At 32.6% G+C, this 16,995-nt stretch overlaps 1 protein-coding gene across 2 annotated transcripts in view; it reads right to left on the reverse strand.

Annotated features, from left to right (window-relative positions):
* The window catches only part of TECRL (trans-2,3-enoyl-CoA reductase like), a 115,301-nt gene that overhangs the window by 15,256 nt on the left and 83,050 nt on the right, over nucleotides 1-16,995 (reverse strand). The window contains exons 9-12 of one of the 2 annotated variants that reach the window (XM_072775215.1): nucleotides 11,009-11,066; nucleotides 4,115-4,200; nucleotides 3,554-3,599; nucleotides 1,523-2,687 (exon numbers count right to left, since the gene is read on the reverse strand). In XM_072775215.1, coding sequence (XP_072631316.1) covers nucleotides 2,560-2,687; nucleotides 3,554-3,599; nucleotides 4,115-4,200; nucleotides 11,009-11,066 — 318 coding nt within the window. In that variant the 3' untranslated portion in view covers nucleotides 1,523-2,559. Of the gene's footprint in view, nucleotides 1-1,522; nucleotides 2,688-3,553; nucleotides 3,600-4,114; nucleotides 4,201-11,008; nucleotides 11,067-16,995 lie in introns of those variants that run through there. The other variant, XM_072775216.1, reaches the window with a different exon arrangement.

Raw genomic sequence — 16,995 nt, forward strand, 5'->3', positions numbered from 1 at the left:
AGAGAAGCCCAAATATTTTGTTTTGTTTCATTTTATTTAAATTTTTATTTAATTCCAGTTAACATAGAGTGCTATATTAGTTTCAGGAGTACTATACAGTAATTCAACAGTTCCATATACTCACCATGACAAGTGCACTCCTTATCCCCATCACATGTTTAACCCATCCCGGCCCCTGTAATCATCAGATTGTTGTCTTTACCTTTGCTTGTTTGCCTTGTTTCTTAAATTCCAAATAGGAATGAAATACTATGGTATTTGTCTTTCTCTGACTCTTTTCACTTAGCATTATACTCTTCAGCTCTTTCCATCTCATAGCAAATGGCAATTTGCATTCTTATTTATGGCTGAATAGTATGCCCTTGAGTGTGTGTGTGTGTGTGTGTGTGTGTACCTATACCTATATTCTTTATTCATTTTCTCCATTCATCAATTGATGGACACTTGGGCTGCTTCCAAATCTTGGCTATTTTTAATAATGTTGCTGTGAACATAGGGATGCACATATCGCTTTGAATTAGTGTTCTTGCATTCTTTGGGTAAACATCTGATAGTGTGATTATTGGTTATACTTGCAGCATTAATGTTGATAACAAAATGGTGTAAGTGTATCAGGTCTTATCTTTTGAGGTAATAATTCCTCCAGGAAATAAAAATGAGAAAGAAATTATTTTCAAGAAGCAGTTCATAACCCATTAACCAAGGTGTAACTCCCAACTGTAAAGAAATTATTGGTATGAGACAAGTATGAGGGAAGACAGCACCATGGGAATAAAAGTGTTTGTTCTATATGTATCCCATCCTTGTTCCATCAAAGAGTTTCTAGTCCTGTAAGAATGTGCAAACTTCCCGGATTGGCCCCAGTTAGGATCTAATCAAGAAAACATAAACTATTCTTTGTTTTTCAACAATAATAATTATCACAGGTGGTTAATTAACATAGATCTATTAGGTGTATGTGGTTTAATGCATTAGTACCTCCTTTGAAGACTTTTGCATGATTCTATGATATTTTGCTGAATAGATATTAGGGGGTGAAAGTTGGTCGTCTTCCTCTGAGATAATGTAATGCTTGTACATTTGGGAATGACAGAAACGTTTTTTAAAAATTGCTTTTGTTATTTCTTGAATAATTTGCCACATATATTATGATAAATATCCACAGAATGTATACATGCCTACATTTACCAAGGATATTCTATCATATATGTATATAATCTAACAGCTTTAATGAGGATATTTTGATCTATTTGTAGAAATTGGAAAGACTCTAGAAATAAACCAATCTAAAGAATCCCAATTTTAAAATTAAGAAATTCAGAATTTATTTTTTTAAGATTTTATTTATTTATTCATGAGCGACAGAGAGAGAGAGAGAGAGAGAGAAGGAGGCAGAAGCGGGGAGAAGTAGGCTCCTGATGAAGCTCAGAGCCTGATGCAGGGCTCTATCTCAGGACTCTGGGATCATGACCTGAGCCAAAGGCAGACATTTAACGGACTGAGTCACTCAGGCACCCCGGAATTTCTTTCTTTTCTTAAGATTTTATTTATTTATTCATGAGAGACAGACAGAGAGAGAGAGAGAGAGAGAGAGAGAGATTGAGAGAGAGGGGCAGAGACACAGGCAGAGGGAGAAGCAGGCCCCATGCGGGGAGCCTGATGTGGACCTCGATCCTGGGATTCCAGGACCACAGACATTCAGCCGCGGAGCCATTCCAGGCATCTCCAGAATTTCTTTTAAATGTTTAACTAATGTGTTCTTGACTTTCATGATATCTCTTTGTCAAAATATATATGCGTTTTCACATACACACACATATGCAGACAAGCTTTAAGAGGACAAAGGAATTAAAATATGTAAAATAAAGCAAAAAATATTTCCACTCTTAATCCCCAAATATCTCCAATATATTCTATCATCACATGTTATCAATTTGAAAATACATATTTCAATATATATTTATATAAATACATGATTTATATGTAAATATAAATATATGTTAATATGCAGTATATATTCAAATTATGAATAATGTCTAGAAAATATTTTTAATTCTTTTAATTTTGTAATTGCAACATACAATGTACATATGAATAAATAAATATGACACAAGAAATTACATGTTTCACTTTTAATATAGGTAGAATTTTCACAAGAAATTGAAATATACTTCTCAAAGTTGAACAATAAAGTAAGTAATAAATTACTATTAAAATGTATGCAATTTAAGTGACTTAAATGTCACAATTTTTTACTTAGGAATTCAGGTATTTTACTTGTCTTAAGCAAATAGTATTATGAAATATTTAATAAAGTAAGAAAATCTTGTTCAAGTACCAATCTTTTAAAAATATATTGGATTATATTTTTTATTAATTATACCTATAGTTTCTACTTTTTATTTGCCTTAGGTTTATTATTCTAAATTTATCTAAATTCTAATATAAATTTTTACTCAGTAAAAAGTACTGTTATTTTTGAAATTCTGTTACATTATAGTCAACCATTGACTAAGTCTTACTTAGTGGGTTTATAGACTGTTTTTCTACGCATTTTTCCTACAGTATGAATGGAATCATTGCTGACTTCCTATGCATATAAGAATTGAATTTCTTCAAATAAACCTTATGTTTCTTTTGTGCCCACAGAGACATCTGGATACTCATCAGAAGTGTAAAAACCCCAACTAGAAGAAAAAAGAAATAAGTATCCTTTCTTATTTCTATGATGCATAGAAAGTTACATTTAAAAAACTATCATATTTAGCTCTTAAAATATTTCTCAATTGTTGCATACTTCTGAATCAATTTTCTTTACTTATATTCATTGCCTAGCATAATATATATTCAACCACTTTCATTGCATGGTTGAATAAACATAGAAAGTACATAGCAGAGATCCAAATAAATTCACATTTTTTTATATCCCACTGCTACAAAGTATTTCCAAATAAAGAATTTTTATCTCTTTGAATTTTTCAGTAATAGTTTTCTGTATGTATATAATATACATCTACACAGACATATGGCAAACCACATTAATTATGATTTTAAAATTTTATACAGTGGAACAAATAATGGATGAGATGATTGTAATGGTTGTAACACATATCTTTTCCAATACATGCAGCTGATTGCAATTTAACTCTCTTATGTGTGTTAAAATGCCCAGCATTTAAGATTACACACTTATGCTCCTAGTCTTCCCTTCAGAGACATTATGAGCACTTGAAGGACACAGCAATACACGTCTGCATTTATGCATAACAGAGTTTCAAGTGAAGTGCATTATTACCATTACTTTTTATTAATAAATTCTTGCTGTTTAATATGTTTGGGCTACTTTTTCTAGGTTGGATTAAGCCATGATTACCTAGAGATTTTTGTTTCATTATATTTTAAAACTGCTAAAAATATCCAAAATAAAAAATAAAAATAGAAGCATAAAATCCTTTTGCAAAAATGCCAGACTTTACCGCTATAAAAACTTGTTCTCAGAAACCGCTTTTCCTAAAGGTGCATTTACCTAAATATGAAATAACCTAGGTCTTACCTGGCAGTGTTTGTGTCATGACTGTGAAACTAATCCATGATCCAATCTGTTAGGTTAAAGAATAAATTAATAAATACCATTTGTGATATTACAAGGTAATATGAAAGCTTAAAAGACAGTAAGAAAACTATAGGTAGAAATAAATTTCTCCCAATAATAATTTTGTTTTTAAATATGATAGTCATAAACAATCCCACAAACAGCATCATATTCATAAAACAAAATGGAGCATATTGTTCCAAAAACTGTAATGATAAAAAAAAAAACAGAATTCTGAAACATCTCAAGATATTTGATATGGAGATTGTAAAGTTTTCTTTAAAAATAAATATATGTAAAAATATTCATTTTTGCAGGGAAAATTGTGGTTGAATGTTCCAATTTCCTATGCCTATAACTTGAATTGAAATATATATCATAATTTATAACTCTGTGCCAAATCTACAGATAAAACATGTATATAATTATATATATTAAACTATAATATATGTAAATACATAAACATGCATTTAGTATATCATATATATAGAGTGTAATTATTTATAGGCAAAAATAGCATACCTCATAGGTGTAGTTAGGACATGAAACCAGGAAAAACATCCATGTGAAGGGGTTATAATTTGGACTTGGAAAACAGGCATTAATTCCTTTTAGAAAGAAGAGTAAAGTATCAGTGATGCTACATATTGCAAATTTAATCATATATGTATAAATATAATTCTAAATTCTCTAGAACAACTTATACTACATAAAATGTCATAATGTATTTATAGAAACGTATTTCCCAAATTACTTAGAAAAATCCCAGTTTCAAATATTATGACCTTTTGACTCAGAATACCTGTCATTTTTTATGTCTACAGCTATATTGCTATAAAATTACAGAATATACCATGATAATCAGTTCTTTAAAATTTAATATGTAAATATTATTTTGCATAATATTTGCAGTTGAATTGCATACTCAAATCAGTAAATGTGCCTTAACAATTGCATGCCTTTTCTCTTTTAGTTTCAAATAAGATGTTTTTGGTTGAGATTATTAAATACTTCAAACCTCCCTTTCTATTTAATTAGCGAAAATCCAAAGGGAATTTTACAAGGATGTCATTTATATTAAGAAAGTGTGAAAATCTCTCATAAGAGGATTGCAGTGAGTATCAGCATAGTTAATATTCAGAAATACCACATAAATTATTTCTGCTCAGCAAGCATGATTGTTATTTACAGTTTTCATTATACTTAGCATATTGTCACTTGATTTTTGTGATTTTTTGCCTTTCAATTTCTTTCAAGAAATATTTTAGATAACAAATTTATAATGATTTCAAGTTGAACTTTGAGCAGTGACATTTGTAAAAGTAAATATGAATTATAAAATCACTGTTTATTCTCCATAGCAAGTTTAATCAGATAACACATCAGCTAATCTCTTTTAGTTATAATTCTACAGTCATAATGAAATGTCAGTATGCTGCTTTCAGAACTGTAACTATTGCTAAAATATCAAAGTAAAAAAATATATTAGGTACTGTGCAGATTTCATGTACTGTTCATTTCAAGATAAGGGTAAATACATATGCCATTTAATATTTCAGATTGTCTTGATAACATACATGCAAATGCCTTTGTGTAATATCCATATATTCATCAAAAGAAAAGTGATTGAGGAACCTACTATCCATGTTATAGAATCTGAATTTCAGAGGTGGAAGATGCACGCAAGATAATCTGGGTTAAATCTAGTTTATGACTGTTCAGCCTCTAGTGTTAGTGGAATGTTCAAGGATCCACAAATGCACACTTCTTCCAGATGTAGTTTATAGATTTAATAACCAATATGTCTCGGGACCCTGAAAATGTATATAGATATTGTCTTGTGTATCTATTTTCTGTTAATTTTAAGATGTAAGCCTGGATGTTACTAATTTAATACTTATATTGCTATGAAATGCTTTCTCAATCTATAGTTACTATATATAATAGAGCTTCTATTACATAAAAGTCAGAAGATTTTTTACATTGCAATAGTGCACCACCCAGATTCTTCTTTAGGTAGAAGAGTTTATTCTACAGCTTCAGGGATAGCTGCTGGCAGAAAACTTTCAATTCTCAGCATCCCTAAGAAGATTGTCTGGCAGAAGGGAGCAACCTTGTGCCCAAGGTCACATTCATTCTTTGGTGTAGCTTTAATCAAATATTTGATCAATATGGTAAATTGATGACTCAACTCAAAATAACATTGATTGATCATCCCAGCTTTAGAATGCCCCATAGGTTCACCTGAGACTGCCCTTGAAACTATATGACTCTCAATTTTCTCTCCAAACATGACTTAGTTTTTCCCCATTCATAAAATCACTCTCTAACAGACCTCCTGAATGCTAATATCCACCTTAGCATCTGCATCCTAGAAAACTGAACTGACAGTAGCTGCCACCAGGAATGGCCCAAAAAGCAGATAATGGAATGGCATTTTAAAGTTGAATGACCAACTGAAAAGCCTGCAATGAGTGCTCCCATCATTGACGGTAGATCCCAAACAGATACCTGCTGGTACAAGAGTAGCTGTGCAAATATAAAGCCTTTTTACCAGTGGTGTGCTGATATTCTATACTGGTGGAAAGGAATGCTTTATTTGGTCCAATGGAATTAAGTGGTGACTGCTATCAGTACGCAAGGTAGCTAAAAACTGAAATTGACAATTGGCAATTAAAATCCAACTGCAACAGAGGGCCTCATCACAGAAGCTCTAATCTCTTGGAATGGGAGAAACACAGAAAAAGCTGAACACCAGTCCAAAGACTTACTTGCAATAGTAGTCATGCTCAAAACAAAACAAAACAAAACAAAACAAAACTCCAATCAAACTAGGTCTGCTAAGTCAAGGTTGGTATTCACAAAATCTTGGTATAGATTCCCATGAACCAAGAGCCTGATGAAGGGGTCATTTTATTAAAAGCCAGCATAACCTCTTGCTTAAAGGCAATACATATGCCACTATGTTGCAAGAAATTCTGTTCTAGGATCTTCTCTATGTCTTCTCTTAACTTCTATGCTATAGGGTAGGCTTACAGAACAATATAATCTACCTGAGGTTGTTCTGGATCTGGTAAGGGAGAAAAAGGATTATTCCCCAATGGACCTATGGAACCCAGCTAGCAAATCATATGAGAATATACATGTGATTGGATTCAGAGAATGCTTGATAAGAAAGGAAAAATATAAAATTGGACAAGGATAGGTTTATGCTGGAGCTGTCTTCTGGGATATAGGAGTTAATGTTCTGCTAAAATGGTACAGACAACTAACATGCACCTAGAAGCATGAGCACAGTAAATGAGGAAGAAATTTTAGAATCCCCATGGCAGGCAGGGGGGAAATATGTCAAATGGCTTAGAAAAGTGGGGATCCTAGATTAGATAGTCTAAATAAGGCTGAAAAGGGAAGGCTCTTTTCCATGGAAGAAAAGTTTTTCTCATGTTCCATATCCCCATGTTCTTTCCCATGTTCCACATAATTTACAGGATATACCATTTTCCAAAGCTATAAGGATGTATTAGTGAAAGGGGCACCACCAGCACTAAGATTAGTTTTGTCTTTCTGCAGTTCCAGGCTGAATATAAGGGCTGTCATTTTAGAACTAGGATGGACTAGTAGTGATTGGGATTTAAGTATCCTTCCTTCCCCTTCTCCCAAATCAAAGGCATTTCTAGCTATAGCACTTAGTTGTCATAAGCCAGAATGAGTAGTAAAATCAGAAGAGGCTCGATCTACAAAAAGTTACGGCTAGTTAAAAGTAACACGATGTTCCAAAAAGCTAGCTTATGTTTACCCAACAGTGTTATTTATGAATTTAGAAATAAATTAAGAGATGGCAGTCCAGAGATTTGGGGCAGCTGACAATATAACATTCCTTTCCCAGTTTTTGGATTTTAACCAGCTGTAAGACACTAAACTCATTGATGGAAGAACAAACTGGGACCTCAGGAAGGAAGACTCTGCAATGCCAAGACAAGTATCCAGGAAAATTTTACCCCCAAGATGAGGATCCAGGTAGGGGATCTTGGGTAGCTGGCTCAATTTCTGAAGCATCTCTTGATTTCAGCCTAGGTCATGATCTCAGTGTTGTGAGACCAAGCCCCACACTGGGCTCCTGCTTAAGATTCACTCTCCCTCTCCCTCTGCCCCTCCACATTCCCTTTCTTAAAAAAAAATAAGAATATAGGTTATGACAATAGGTAATCCCTGAGACATTAAATGTGCATGTTGAGGGTAAAAGGAATCTAACAGTTTGTGGAGGAGAAAATTAGTGCACATCCGTTGTTATACTGAGACCATGTACAGTGTTAAAGGCTGTGTACGTACTCTCCCACTAGCATGTCTCTTTTACATTTCCCCCAGAAAGAGAGGCACTCTGGCAACCTGACGGAGTTATTACCAGAAAGTTTACAAAGAAGTGGATCTGTGAAACCTAAGGAAGAGACTGATGCGTGCTGAGATATGATGTCAAGATCCCCATCAAGTATGATGGACTTCATCCATAACTGATGGGACTACTGGTAGCAGGAAGTTTTCAACTCCAGACCCTCCAAGAGGATGGCCTTGACTAAAAACAGCTGTTTTATACTCGGTCATTCACATTTCCCAGAGAGATCTACACTCAAGTAACCTTATTTCTAGTCATTCCAACACAAGACAACTCAGGTAAGTTATCCTAGCTTCAGATACCCCTGTAGAATTAACCAAGGTCACTCGTGAGACAACATCACAGTCTAATTTCCTACTTAGCAAAATTCTCCTTCCCTCCTTCTTTTCTGTATTTTGTAATAAACTTCTTTTAAACTTATTCTATATCAAACTGTGTCTCCTGGGGAACATGTTTTGCAACACCTTATTTAAATAATAAATATTAAATGGTCCCCTATACATAATTTATGACTAAAGCACATCTAAGAAACAGATGTTGCTACAAGGATCAATTAACACATATTGGGGAGTAAAAAACCAGGAACAGTAGAAACTTTTTAAAAGCCAACAAAGGAACTGATAGTTTAAAAAGGAGTTTATGTAAGGAAAAAAGAATGCACTGTATGTATAGAAATCTAAAATTCATGATAAGGAAAAGTAGATCTACTAAGAAAAGGTCTGATACCTGACAGATCAGAACACTGAATATGAAGAACTGAAATGAGATGAAATGATTTGTAAGTAGTGAGACTAGAAGGTTTTCATCTTAGGAAGCACTACTTCCATGAAAGTATCGGAGAGCAGCTCATGAGGAATACATTGACTGGGGGCTTAGGGGAGAAGGAAAAGAAGGAAACATTTCTTTGGAATTGTGGCATTTAGAAAAAAAGAGTGTTTAAAGAATCAAAAGACACAATAAAACAACCCTCCTTCCTTCCAGAACACACTTTAGAGACTCCACTTCAAGCACACCATCCGTAAAAATATTTATTATTTCTCTTTTAGGACAACCCATACACTTAAAAATGAACATAAGTCGATTGGCATTCATATAAGCCTTCTATGTAAGAAAAATAGAAAGCTATTTTTCCCATGCTGATAAAAATACCCCCTAAAAGATAATTGAAAAATTTTAACAGAATCTGCCTACACAGAAGCATTTACAGATACAGAGAACATAGCCATTAAGAATTCCAAAACTCAAAATAGATTTGGCCAAAACAGGAAGAAAAAATTGATGAAAAGTGATTATACTCAAGAAAAAAATTGTAGTAAAAGGAGAAAAGTCATCTCAGTAATATAGACATTTCAATTTGCCTATGGAATGTTTAATAGAATAGGGGATATTAAGATGAAGAAAAACAGCCAAAAACAAATAAAAAGCTAAAAATAGAAAGTAATAGATATATAAGACATAAAAATATTATATATATATAAATATGTATAATTTAACCCCTTGATACAGTCAACAATGCAAGAAAACAAATTTTAAACCATAAGAAAACTTTATGGAAGTTAAAAAAAAAAAAAAAGACATGAATCAACCTACTGGAAGATTGCATCATGTTTCTGGAAAATTGACCTGAAATTATGAAGTCTAAGACATACCCCACAGAATTAATAGACTTAGTGATAAAGAAAAAGTCTTTGAGTCTCAAGATTAAAAGACCAAGTCAATTAATAAAGAAGAGAAGATTAGATTGGCATCCGGTTTCTCAAGAGCAACATATAAGCAAGATAAAGGATAGAATAAACACTAAAGAAAAAAAGTCTTTTTCTCATGAACAATCCAAAGGCCTGTTTGACTTCAGAAACATGATTTAAAATTTTCATTTTCAAATCATGATACCATAATCCAAGTACATGAAGAAACTTGAGCAAGATGACACAGAGGTTCATAGTCAAAACTAAAATTAGTGATATTCATAACTTTGGCAATATTAGTATTTTTACAGAGTTGTATTGTGTTTCCACACTAAAAGTTTTACAGTTGGGTTTCAAATACAGCCAAAGAGAACTCAGTAAATCTATTAATTTGGATCACATAAAAATGGCATCCAACCTCTCTATTTTTTAATAAAGATTTTATTTATTTATTTATTATTTATTTATTTATTTATTTATTTATTATTTATTTATTTATATGAGAGAGAGAGAAAGAACTAGCAAGACAGAGCATGAGAAGGGAAGAGAGGGAGAAGTAAACTCCACAGGAGCTGGGAGCCCAACATGGGGCTCCATCCCAGGGCCCTGGGGTCATGAACTGAGCTGAATGCAGACCCTTGACTGAACAACCCAGGCACCCCTCAGCCACTCTACACTAATGTAAAAGCAGACAATAAGCCACAATAGTACTGTCATTATTCTCTTAATATTTTTCAGCAAGAGAAGGTACAAATATTTTCAAATCATGTTATCTATCTATCATCTATCTATCATCTATCTAGCTATCTCTCTCTCTCTCTCTCTCTCTCTATCATCTTTATATAGTCATCAATTTAGCTAACAGCTAAATTCTAAGTGTCCTCCTAGGCATTACTGTTTCTAAGCTTTGAATTTGCCAAAGATCGCTTTTATTAGAAAAAGTTTCAGTCACTTGAAATATAGTGGGATTACATAAATTATTATGCAAATTAGATTAAGATTGGGAGTCAAGCTAAGAAATTGACATTAAACACTGGATTTTATACTCCCTTACTTCTTAATCATCTGTTTTTCACATATTTAAGTGAGATTGTCATTTGATTTAGGGGGCATGTGCATTTTATTTTAGAGAAACCATTATTAGAAAATATGATTTAGTTCAAATATTTTAAAAACTTAGTCATACAGGGGCTAGAATTGGGGCATATTGTCTTAAAAGTTTCCAACTATTGCTTTAAAAATGTTTGCTAAAGTCTTTTTTAAAAATAACTAACATTAAAAAATAATAAATAAATAATAAAAATAATTAACATTGTTTAGAGAAGAAAAAAAGAGACTAACCTGTATGATTGGGATGAGCCAAGATCACATTGATGAAATGATTTCCAGCTTCACAAATCTGTAAAACATTTTAAACTTTTCAGTGTGATCAACATATTCCTCTTTAAAAATTATATTCTATAGATTTACCAACATTCATGTAAGATATTAATCTCAAGTTCCAAGAGATATATTTATTATCACTCTAATTGTAAGGAGAAGGAAGCTTGTATCATAACAATGAAGAAGCTGTTGTAGACATATTGAATTAACCTAATGGATCACTCTGAGTTAGAAACTTTGAAGGTATTATCGATCCTTTTTTTTTTTTTTTTGAAGACTTTATGTATTTGTGGGAGAGATAGCAAAGCAAGAGAGAGAGTAGGAGATGAGGGAAGGGACAAAGGGAGAGGGAGAAGCAGACCCCCGCTGAGCAGGAGCTCAATGCTGGGCTGGATCCCAAAACCCTGAGATGTGACCTGAGCTGAAGGCACATACTTGACTGACTGAGACACCCAGGTGCCCCTATTGATCCGTTTTGATAACTAAGTTCAAATTCCCTTGTTAAAAATCAGGTTGTGCTGATTATATGCTTTGTACTTGGTTAGTAGGTAAGTTTCCATGCCATGAAGAGACAAGTCATGTCAGAGGAGATAAGCTTGGCATAGGTTTACACATCCTAAATTTATTAGCACAGGAGCAACCCTACCACTACAAGGATGATAGCATGATTCCCCCCAACCCCCCGCCCCAGTTTCAACTCAGTTTAGAAAACTTATTGTAGTCAGTACTGTCCTGCAAAGACACTTGCTGATTGTCTGTCATCTGACCCCTTGATCATGTACACTGCCCTAGCCATCCTAGTGAATAGGTCACTGTGACCCCCTAAGAAACTCTAGTCTAACATCTCTGGGAATGAGGTTAAAATTGTTCCCAAATTGCAACATGGATCCTCACAAGTTAGTACCCCTTCCTTTGTTACCTATATGCTTTACCTGATTTCTTAAAGAGATTTTATTTATTTATTAGAAAAAGAGAGAGAGAGAGAACATGAGCAGGGTGAGAGAGGGGAGAGATGGATGGAGAGGGAGAAGCAGATGCTCAGCTGAGCAGGGAGCCCACAGTGGGGCTCCATCCCAGGATTCCAGGATCATGACCTGAGTTAAAGGCAGAGGCTTAACTGACTGACCCACGCAGGCACCCCATTATATGTTTTATCTGATTAACACGAAGTATGTATTCAACATTTAAATACTATTTTGTTAATAACAGATTGTTATCCAAAACCATTTGGTTTAAAGTCATCCAAATTTTCACTATAATATATCCCATAAATTGAGCATGTTTTTAACTCAGTATCTTTAATGCTAATAATCTCTTCAAATATACCTGATTTTGTTCTTTTCAAAAATTTCTCTATGGATTTCTTCAGATATAATAGTTTTGTAACTGTAGAAGAGGTTCCTAGTTTCTCAAGTTGTCACTAGGAATAAAAGCTGAATTTTACATTTTCAGATAATAATTTTATAGTTGAACTTATTTCTAGGTGAATGTGGTTAAGACTATGAGCCATTGTTGGATGAATCTATGTTCAAATGCCTCATCTTTTAACTTACTTTCTAGAGATTACATGACTAAGACATATGAAAGTCCATTTCTTCCCCTAAATGCTAATATTACTTCCTGTCTTATGATGGTTATTTTAGGATGATTAAATGAAATCAAGTGTCTGACATATGAATTACCCAATAAAACTATGATAATTTTAGTTACCAATGTCATTAATTAAAAACTTCTTCAGAGAATTTTCCTACACTGATTAATCTCACTTCTCTAAATTTCTATCTCACACAATGGTAGCACTACAAAACACATAATTACTAAATTAATAATTTGTTATATTTGTTTGGTCTTCACATATATTGCTCATCTTTCAGGCAAATGGCATGTCATACTTATTTTTCATCACTCACAGTGCCAAACACCAAATGGGATATATGATAAAAATACTTATTAATAAGCAAATTAACTTACAAAATCTTTGTGAACAAATTAGATGTTAGAAACTATGGGTTTTCTTCTGGTAAAACATAATCACTTCATGATTATCAGGATTTTAAATTCATTCAAACATCAAAATATTTTCTCCTTCCTACTTTCCACAATACAACTATATCTGAACAACTACTTTTCACAACACAACTATATATAGGCCATGAAAAAGAGCATTTAAGCTTTATTAAGACCACTAGCTATATCCCATAATTTATCATTAGGTGCCCCTTCCCTCCAACCCCCAAATAAACCACATAATGTACTGAAATAAGAAATATGAGAGAAGGGGATAAAAAAGGTGGGAAATAATCCAACTTTTCCATCTATCCACCTACAGTTGAAATGCCTATCTATATGCATTGTAGGAGTGGAGAGAAAAAATCAGCTATATCTATACTATATCCTTAGAAATACTTAGTTTATCATCAACTTAGCAAATCTGTAATGGATTTTAAGGATCTATTTTCAATGCTCACATTAAGCACTGGCTCTAAAACTCTGAAGAATGAATGTGTCCAGTATAGGTTAATTGACCTAGATAAAAGTGGTTGATATAATTTCCTCTTCTGTCAGAGCTGAGTAAGATTAGAAAATTCAGTCAGTGCCGTAAAACTCAATATATGGTTCTCTCGTTGAATAAAATTTCAGAAGCACATTCAGTGTGAAACCCTGGAACATTTCCCAGCATGACTTACACATTTCTATTGGGTTGATTCTTCTTTAAATTAGAAATCTTCATTTAGCATATCACATGTTAACACAACAACTTCATAAATAAAGTTTGAGAAAGTTATCATTAAGGTTTGATTTTTACATTACTTACATGTTAAATCATCTTATATAGTAAACATGCAGATGTGTAGCAGATGCCCAACTTGTAAAGATCCATTTTTATATAATTTCTGTATGGGTCTTTCTTGTAAGATTCAGCAAGCAAATGTTCTCTACTTATATAAGTGAAGACAATGTGTCTATGGAATAAAATCTAAACACTCAAATACAGAATTTGTAGACATCCAAAAGGCTCTCATTTTGTCTTAGTAAAATTCTTTTGGTTTCCACAGTAAAGATAAGTAATCTTTATTTTGTAATCTGATAGTGTTTTATAGGAATGAAAATTATCTATATTATTTCTGTATATATCTATTTTCCCTAAAGTTTTATACATGTTATCATTAATCATTATTTATAATTTGACATAAGTTTATAATTTGAGCAATGTAATGGTCATTTTATTAATATAATTAAAAATTGAATCTGCTAGAATGTTTCTAACACTAATAATCAGATTTGTTTTGAATTTCAGCTATTTTAATTTTCTCTATTTCTAATGATAATTATTATCATGTCATGTCTTATTTATTTTATGTAATATATCAAGAATAAGAAAAATCTTCAATCACTATATAATTATGGAAAATTTCATCGTGATCTGTATCAACTATTATAATCTTGAGAAGTTAGTCTCTAAAGGATAAAACATATTTGCATAGACCTGCTATTTAATAATATAGGCCGATATTACACTCTTTCAGCATCATAAGTTTTATATTGGACTTATGATAACATATCACTATGATAACATTATAAAAATTTATTCTAATTCCCAATCTTGTTTTTTTAAAATTAGGAAACCCATTTATAGACATTTCAATAAAAAGATAACATGCATTATGTTCCAGAATATATATGTCCAATATATTCATTATAGGTTCATCAGAAAAAAATATAGTAACCAATACTTTTATTCATAAGACTTTATTTTTTAAGCAGTTTAAAGTTGACAGCAAAATCAAGGGGAAGGTACAGGGATTTTTTTATATACCCCCGTGCTCCTGCACATGCATAACTTCTCCCATTATCCATGTCCCCCACCAGCATGGTATGTTAGTCACAACTGCTAAACCTACATTGACACATTATAAACACCCAAAGTCCACAATCTACATTACAGTTCACTCTTGGCATTGTGCATTCTGAGCTTGGACAAATGTATAACGGCACATATCCATCATTATAGTAGCATACAGAGTATTTCCACCATCCTCTTCTTCCTCTCTCCCCAACCCTTGCCAACCACCAGTCTCATTACTGTTTCCAGTTTTGCATTTCTCAGAAATTCATCTATTTGGAATCAAACAGTATTCAGTCTGAAAGGGCTTCTTTTACTGAATAGTATTCTTTTCAGTTTTCCTGGTGTCTTCTCATGGCTTGATAACTCATTACCCTTTAGCATGGAATAGTATTCCATTATCTGGATGGATCAGTTTATCCATTCAGCTACTTTGAGACATCTTAATTGCTTCCAAGTTTTGGCAATTATTTTTTATTTTTTATTTTTTTAAAGATTTTATTTATTCATGAGAGGCACAGAGAGAGACAGACAGAGGCAGAGACACAGGCAGAGGGAGAAGCAGGCCCCATGCAGGGAGCCTGACGTGAGACTCGATCCCGGGTCTCCAGGATCAGGCCCTGGGCTGAAGGCGGCATCAAACCGCTGGGCCATCGGGGCTGCCCAGTTTCGGCAATTATGAATAAAACTGTTGCAAACATCCTTTGTAAGGTTCTGTGTAGACATAAGTTTCTAATTCCTTTGGGTAAATATCCAGGAGCACAATTGCTGGATAGTTGAAGTATATTTAAGTTTGTAAGAAATTGCCAAACTGTTTCCCAAAATGACTGGATCATTTTGGATCCCCACAGCAACGAATGAGAGTTCTTGCTCTTGTTCCACATCCTTATCTTCATTTGGTGTTGTCAGTGTTCTGCATTCTAGGCCGTTTTAATAAGTTTGTAGTGCTATGTCTTTTAATTTGCATTTCCATGATAGCATATGATTTGGATCATCTTTTCATAGGCTTATTTGATATTTGTGTATCTTATTTGATAAGGTATCAGTTAAAATCTTTTTTGTATTTTTGAATTGAGTTGTTTGTTTTCTTATTCTTGCATTTTAAGGACATTGTATATTTCTGATAATGATCTTTTATTAGATGTGTTTTTTGCAAATATTTTTCCTAGTCTTTGTTTTCTTCTCATTCTCTTGACATTGTTCTTTGTGGAGCAGAAGTCTTTAGTGTGTTTTTAATGAGCTTATCAATTGCATCCTCCATGGATCATTCCTTATTGTTTTATTGTGGTACCTAAAGTCATCTAGATTTTCTTTTATGTCATCATCTAAGAGTTTTACACTTTTGCACTTTGCACTTAGGTCTGTGATCCATTTTGAGTTAATTTTTGTGAAGTGTAGAAGTTCTGTGTCTAGATTCATTTTTTTCTTTTTGTATGTAGATATCTAGTTGCTCCAGCACCATTTATTATGACTAATTTATTCTATTGTATTATCTTTGCTCTAAACAATACTGGTCATTTTTGAAAATGAATAACTGTAGGGTTCTAAATAAAAGTTCAGCTATTGCATTTATATGATTGTAGGATATGAAAAATAAGTTTTAATAGTTATTTTATGAATTTTTGTGTGGCATGAAATTAAAATTTTATTGTATAAAACCTGCTATACTTGCTATAGGAGAAGATATTTTCACTCGATAAATTAACTCAAAGTATTTGATCTTGAAATTGATTTAATGTTTAAAAACTATTTATTTCTGTAGCCCATCTCATTACCAAATTCTAGGGATATTTTATTTATTTATTTTTAATCCATTGAGCTTTCATGAAATATCATATAACACAAGAATGTGCACATTTAGTACCAGGATATAGTCTAAAAATAACACCATACAGTAAAACTTTAAAAATAAAAATACTTCATAAATACTGACTCTGAAGTAAATTATTGCTAAAAACATACTTATGATAAAACAAGCCAGCTTGGTGTGCCTATTAAAAACAACAACAACAACAACAAATAATAATAATAATAACAAATAAAAAATAACACACACTATGATTTTTTTCAGAAATTATTTTTATATTATCTTTAATACTTT

This window comes from Canis lupus, chromosome 14 (genome assembly GCF_048164855.1).
Source record: "Canis lupus baileyi chromosome 14, mCanLup2.hap1, whole genome shotgun sequence".
NCBI lineage: Eukaryota > Metazoa > Chordata > Mammalia > Carnivora > Canidae > Canis > Canis lupus.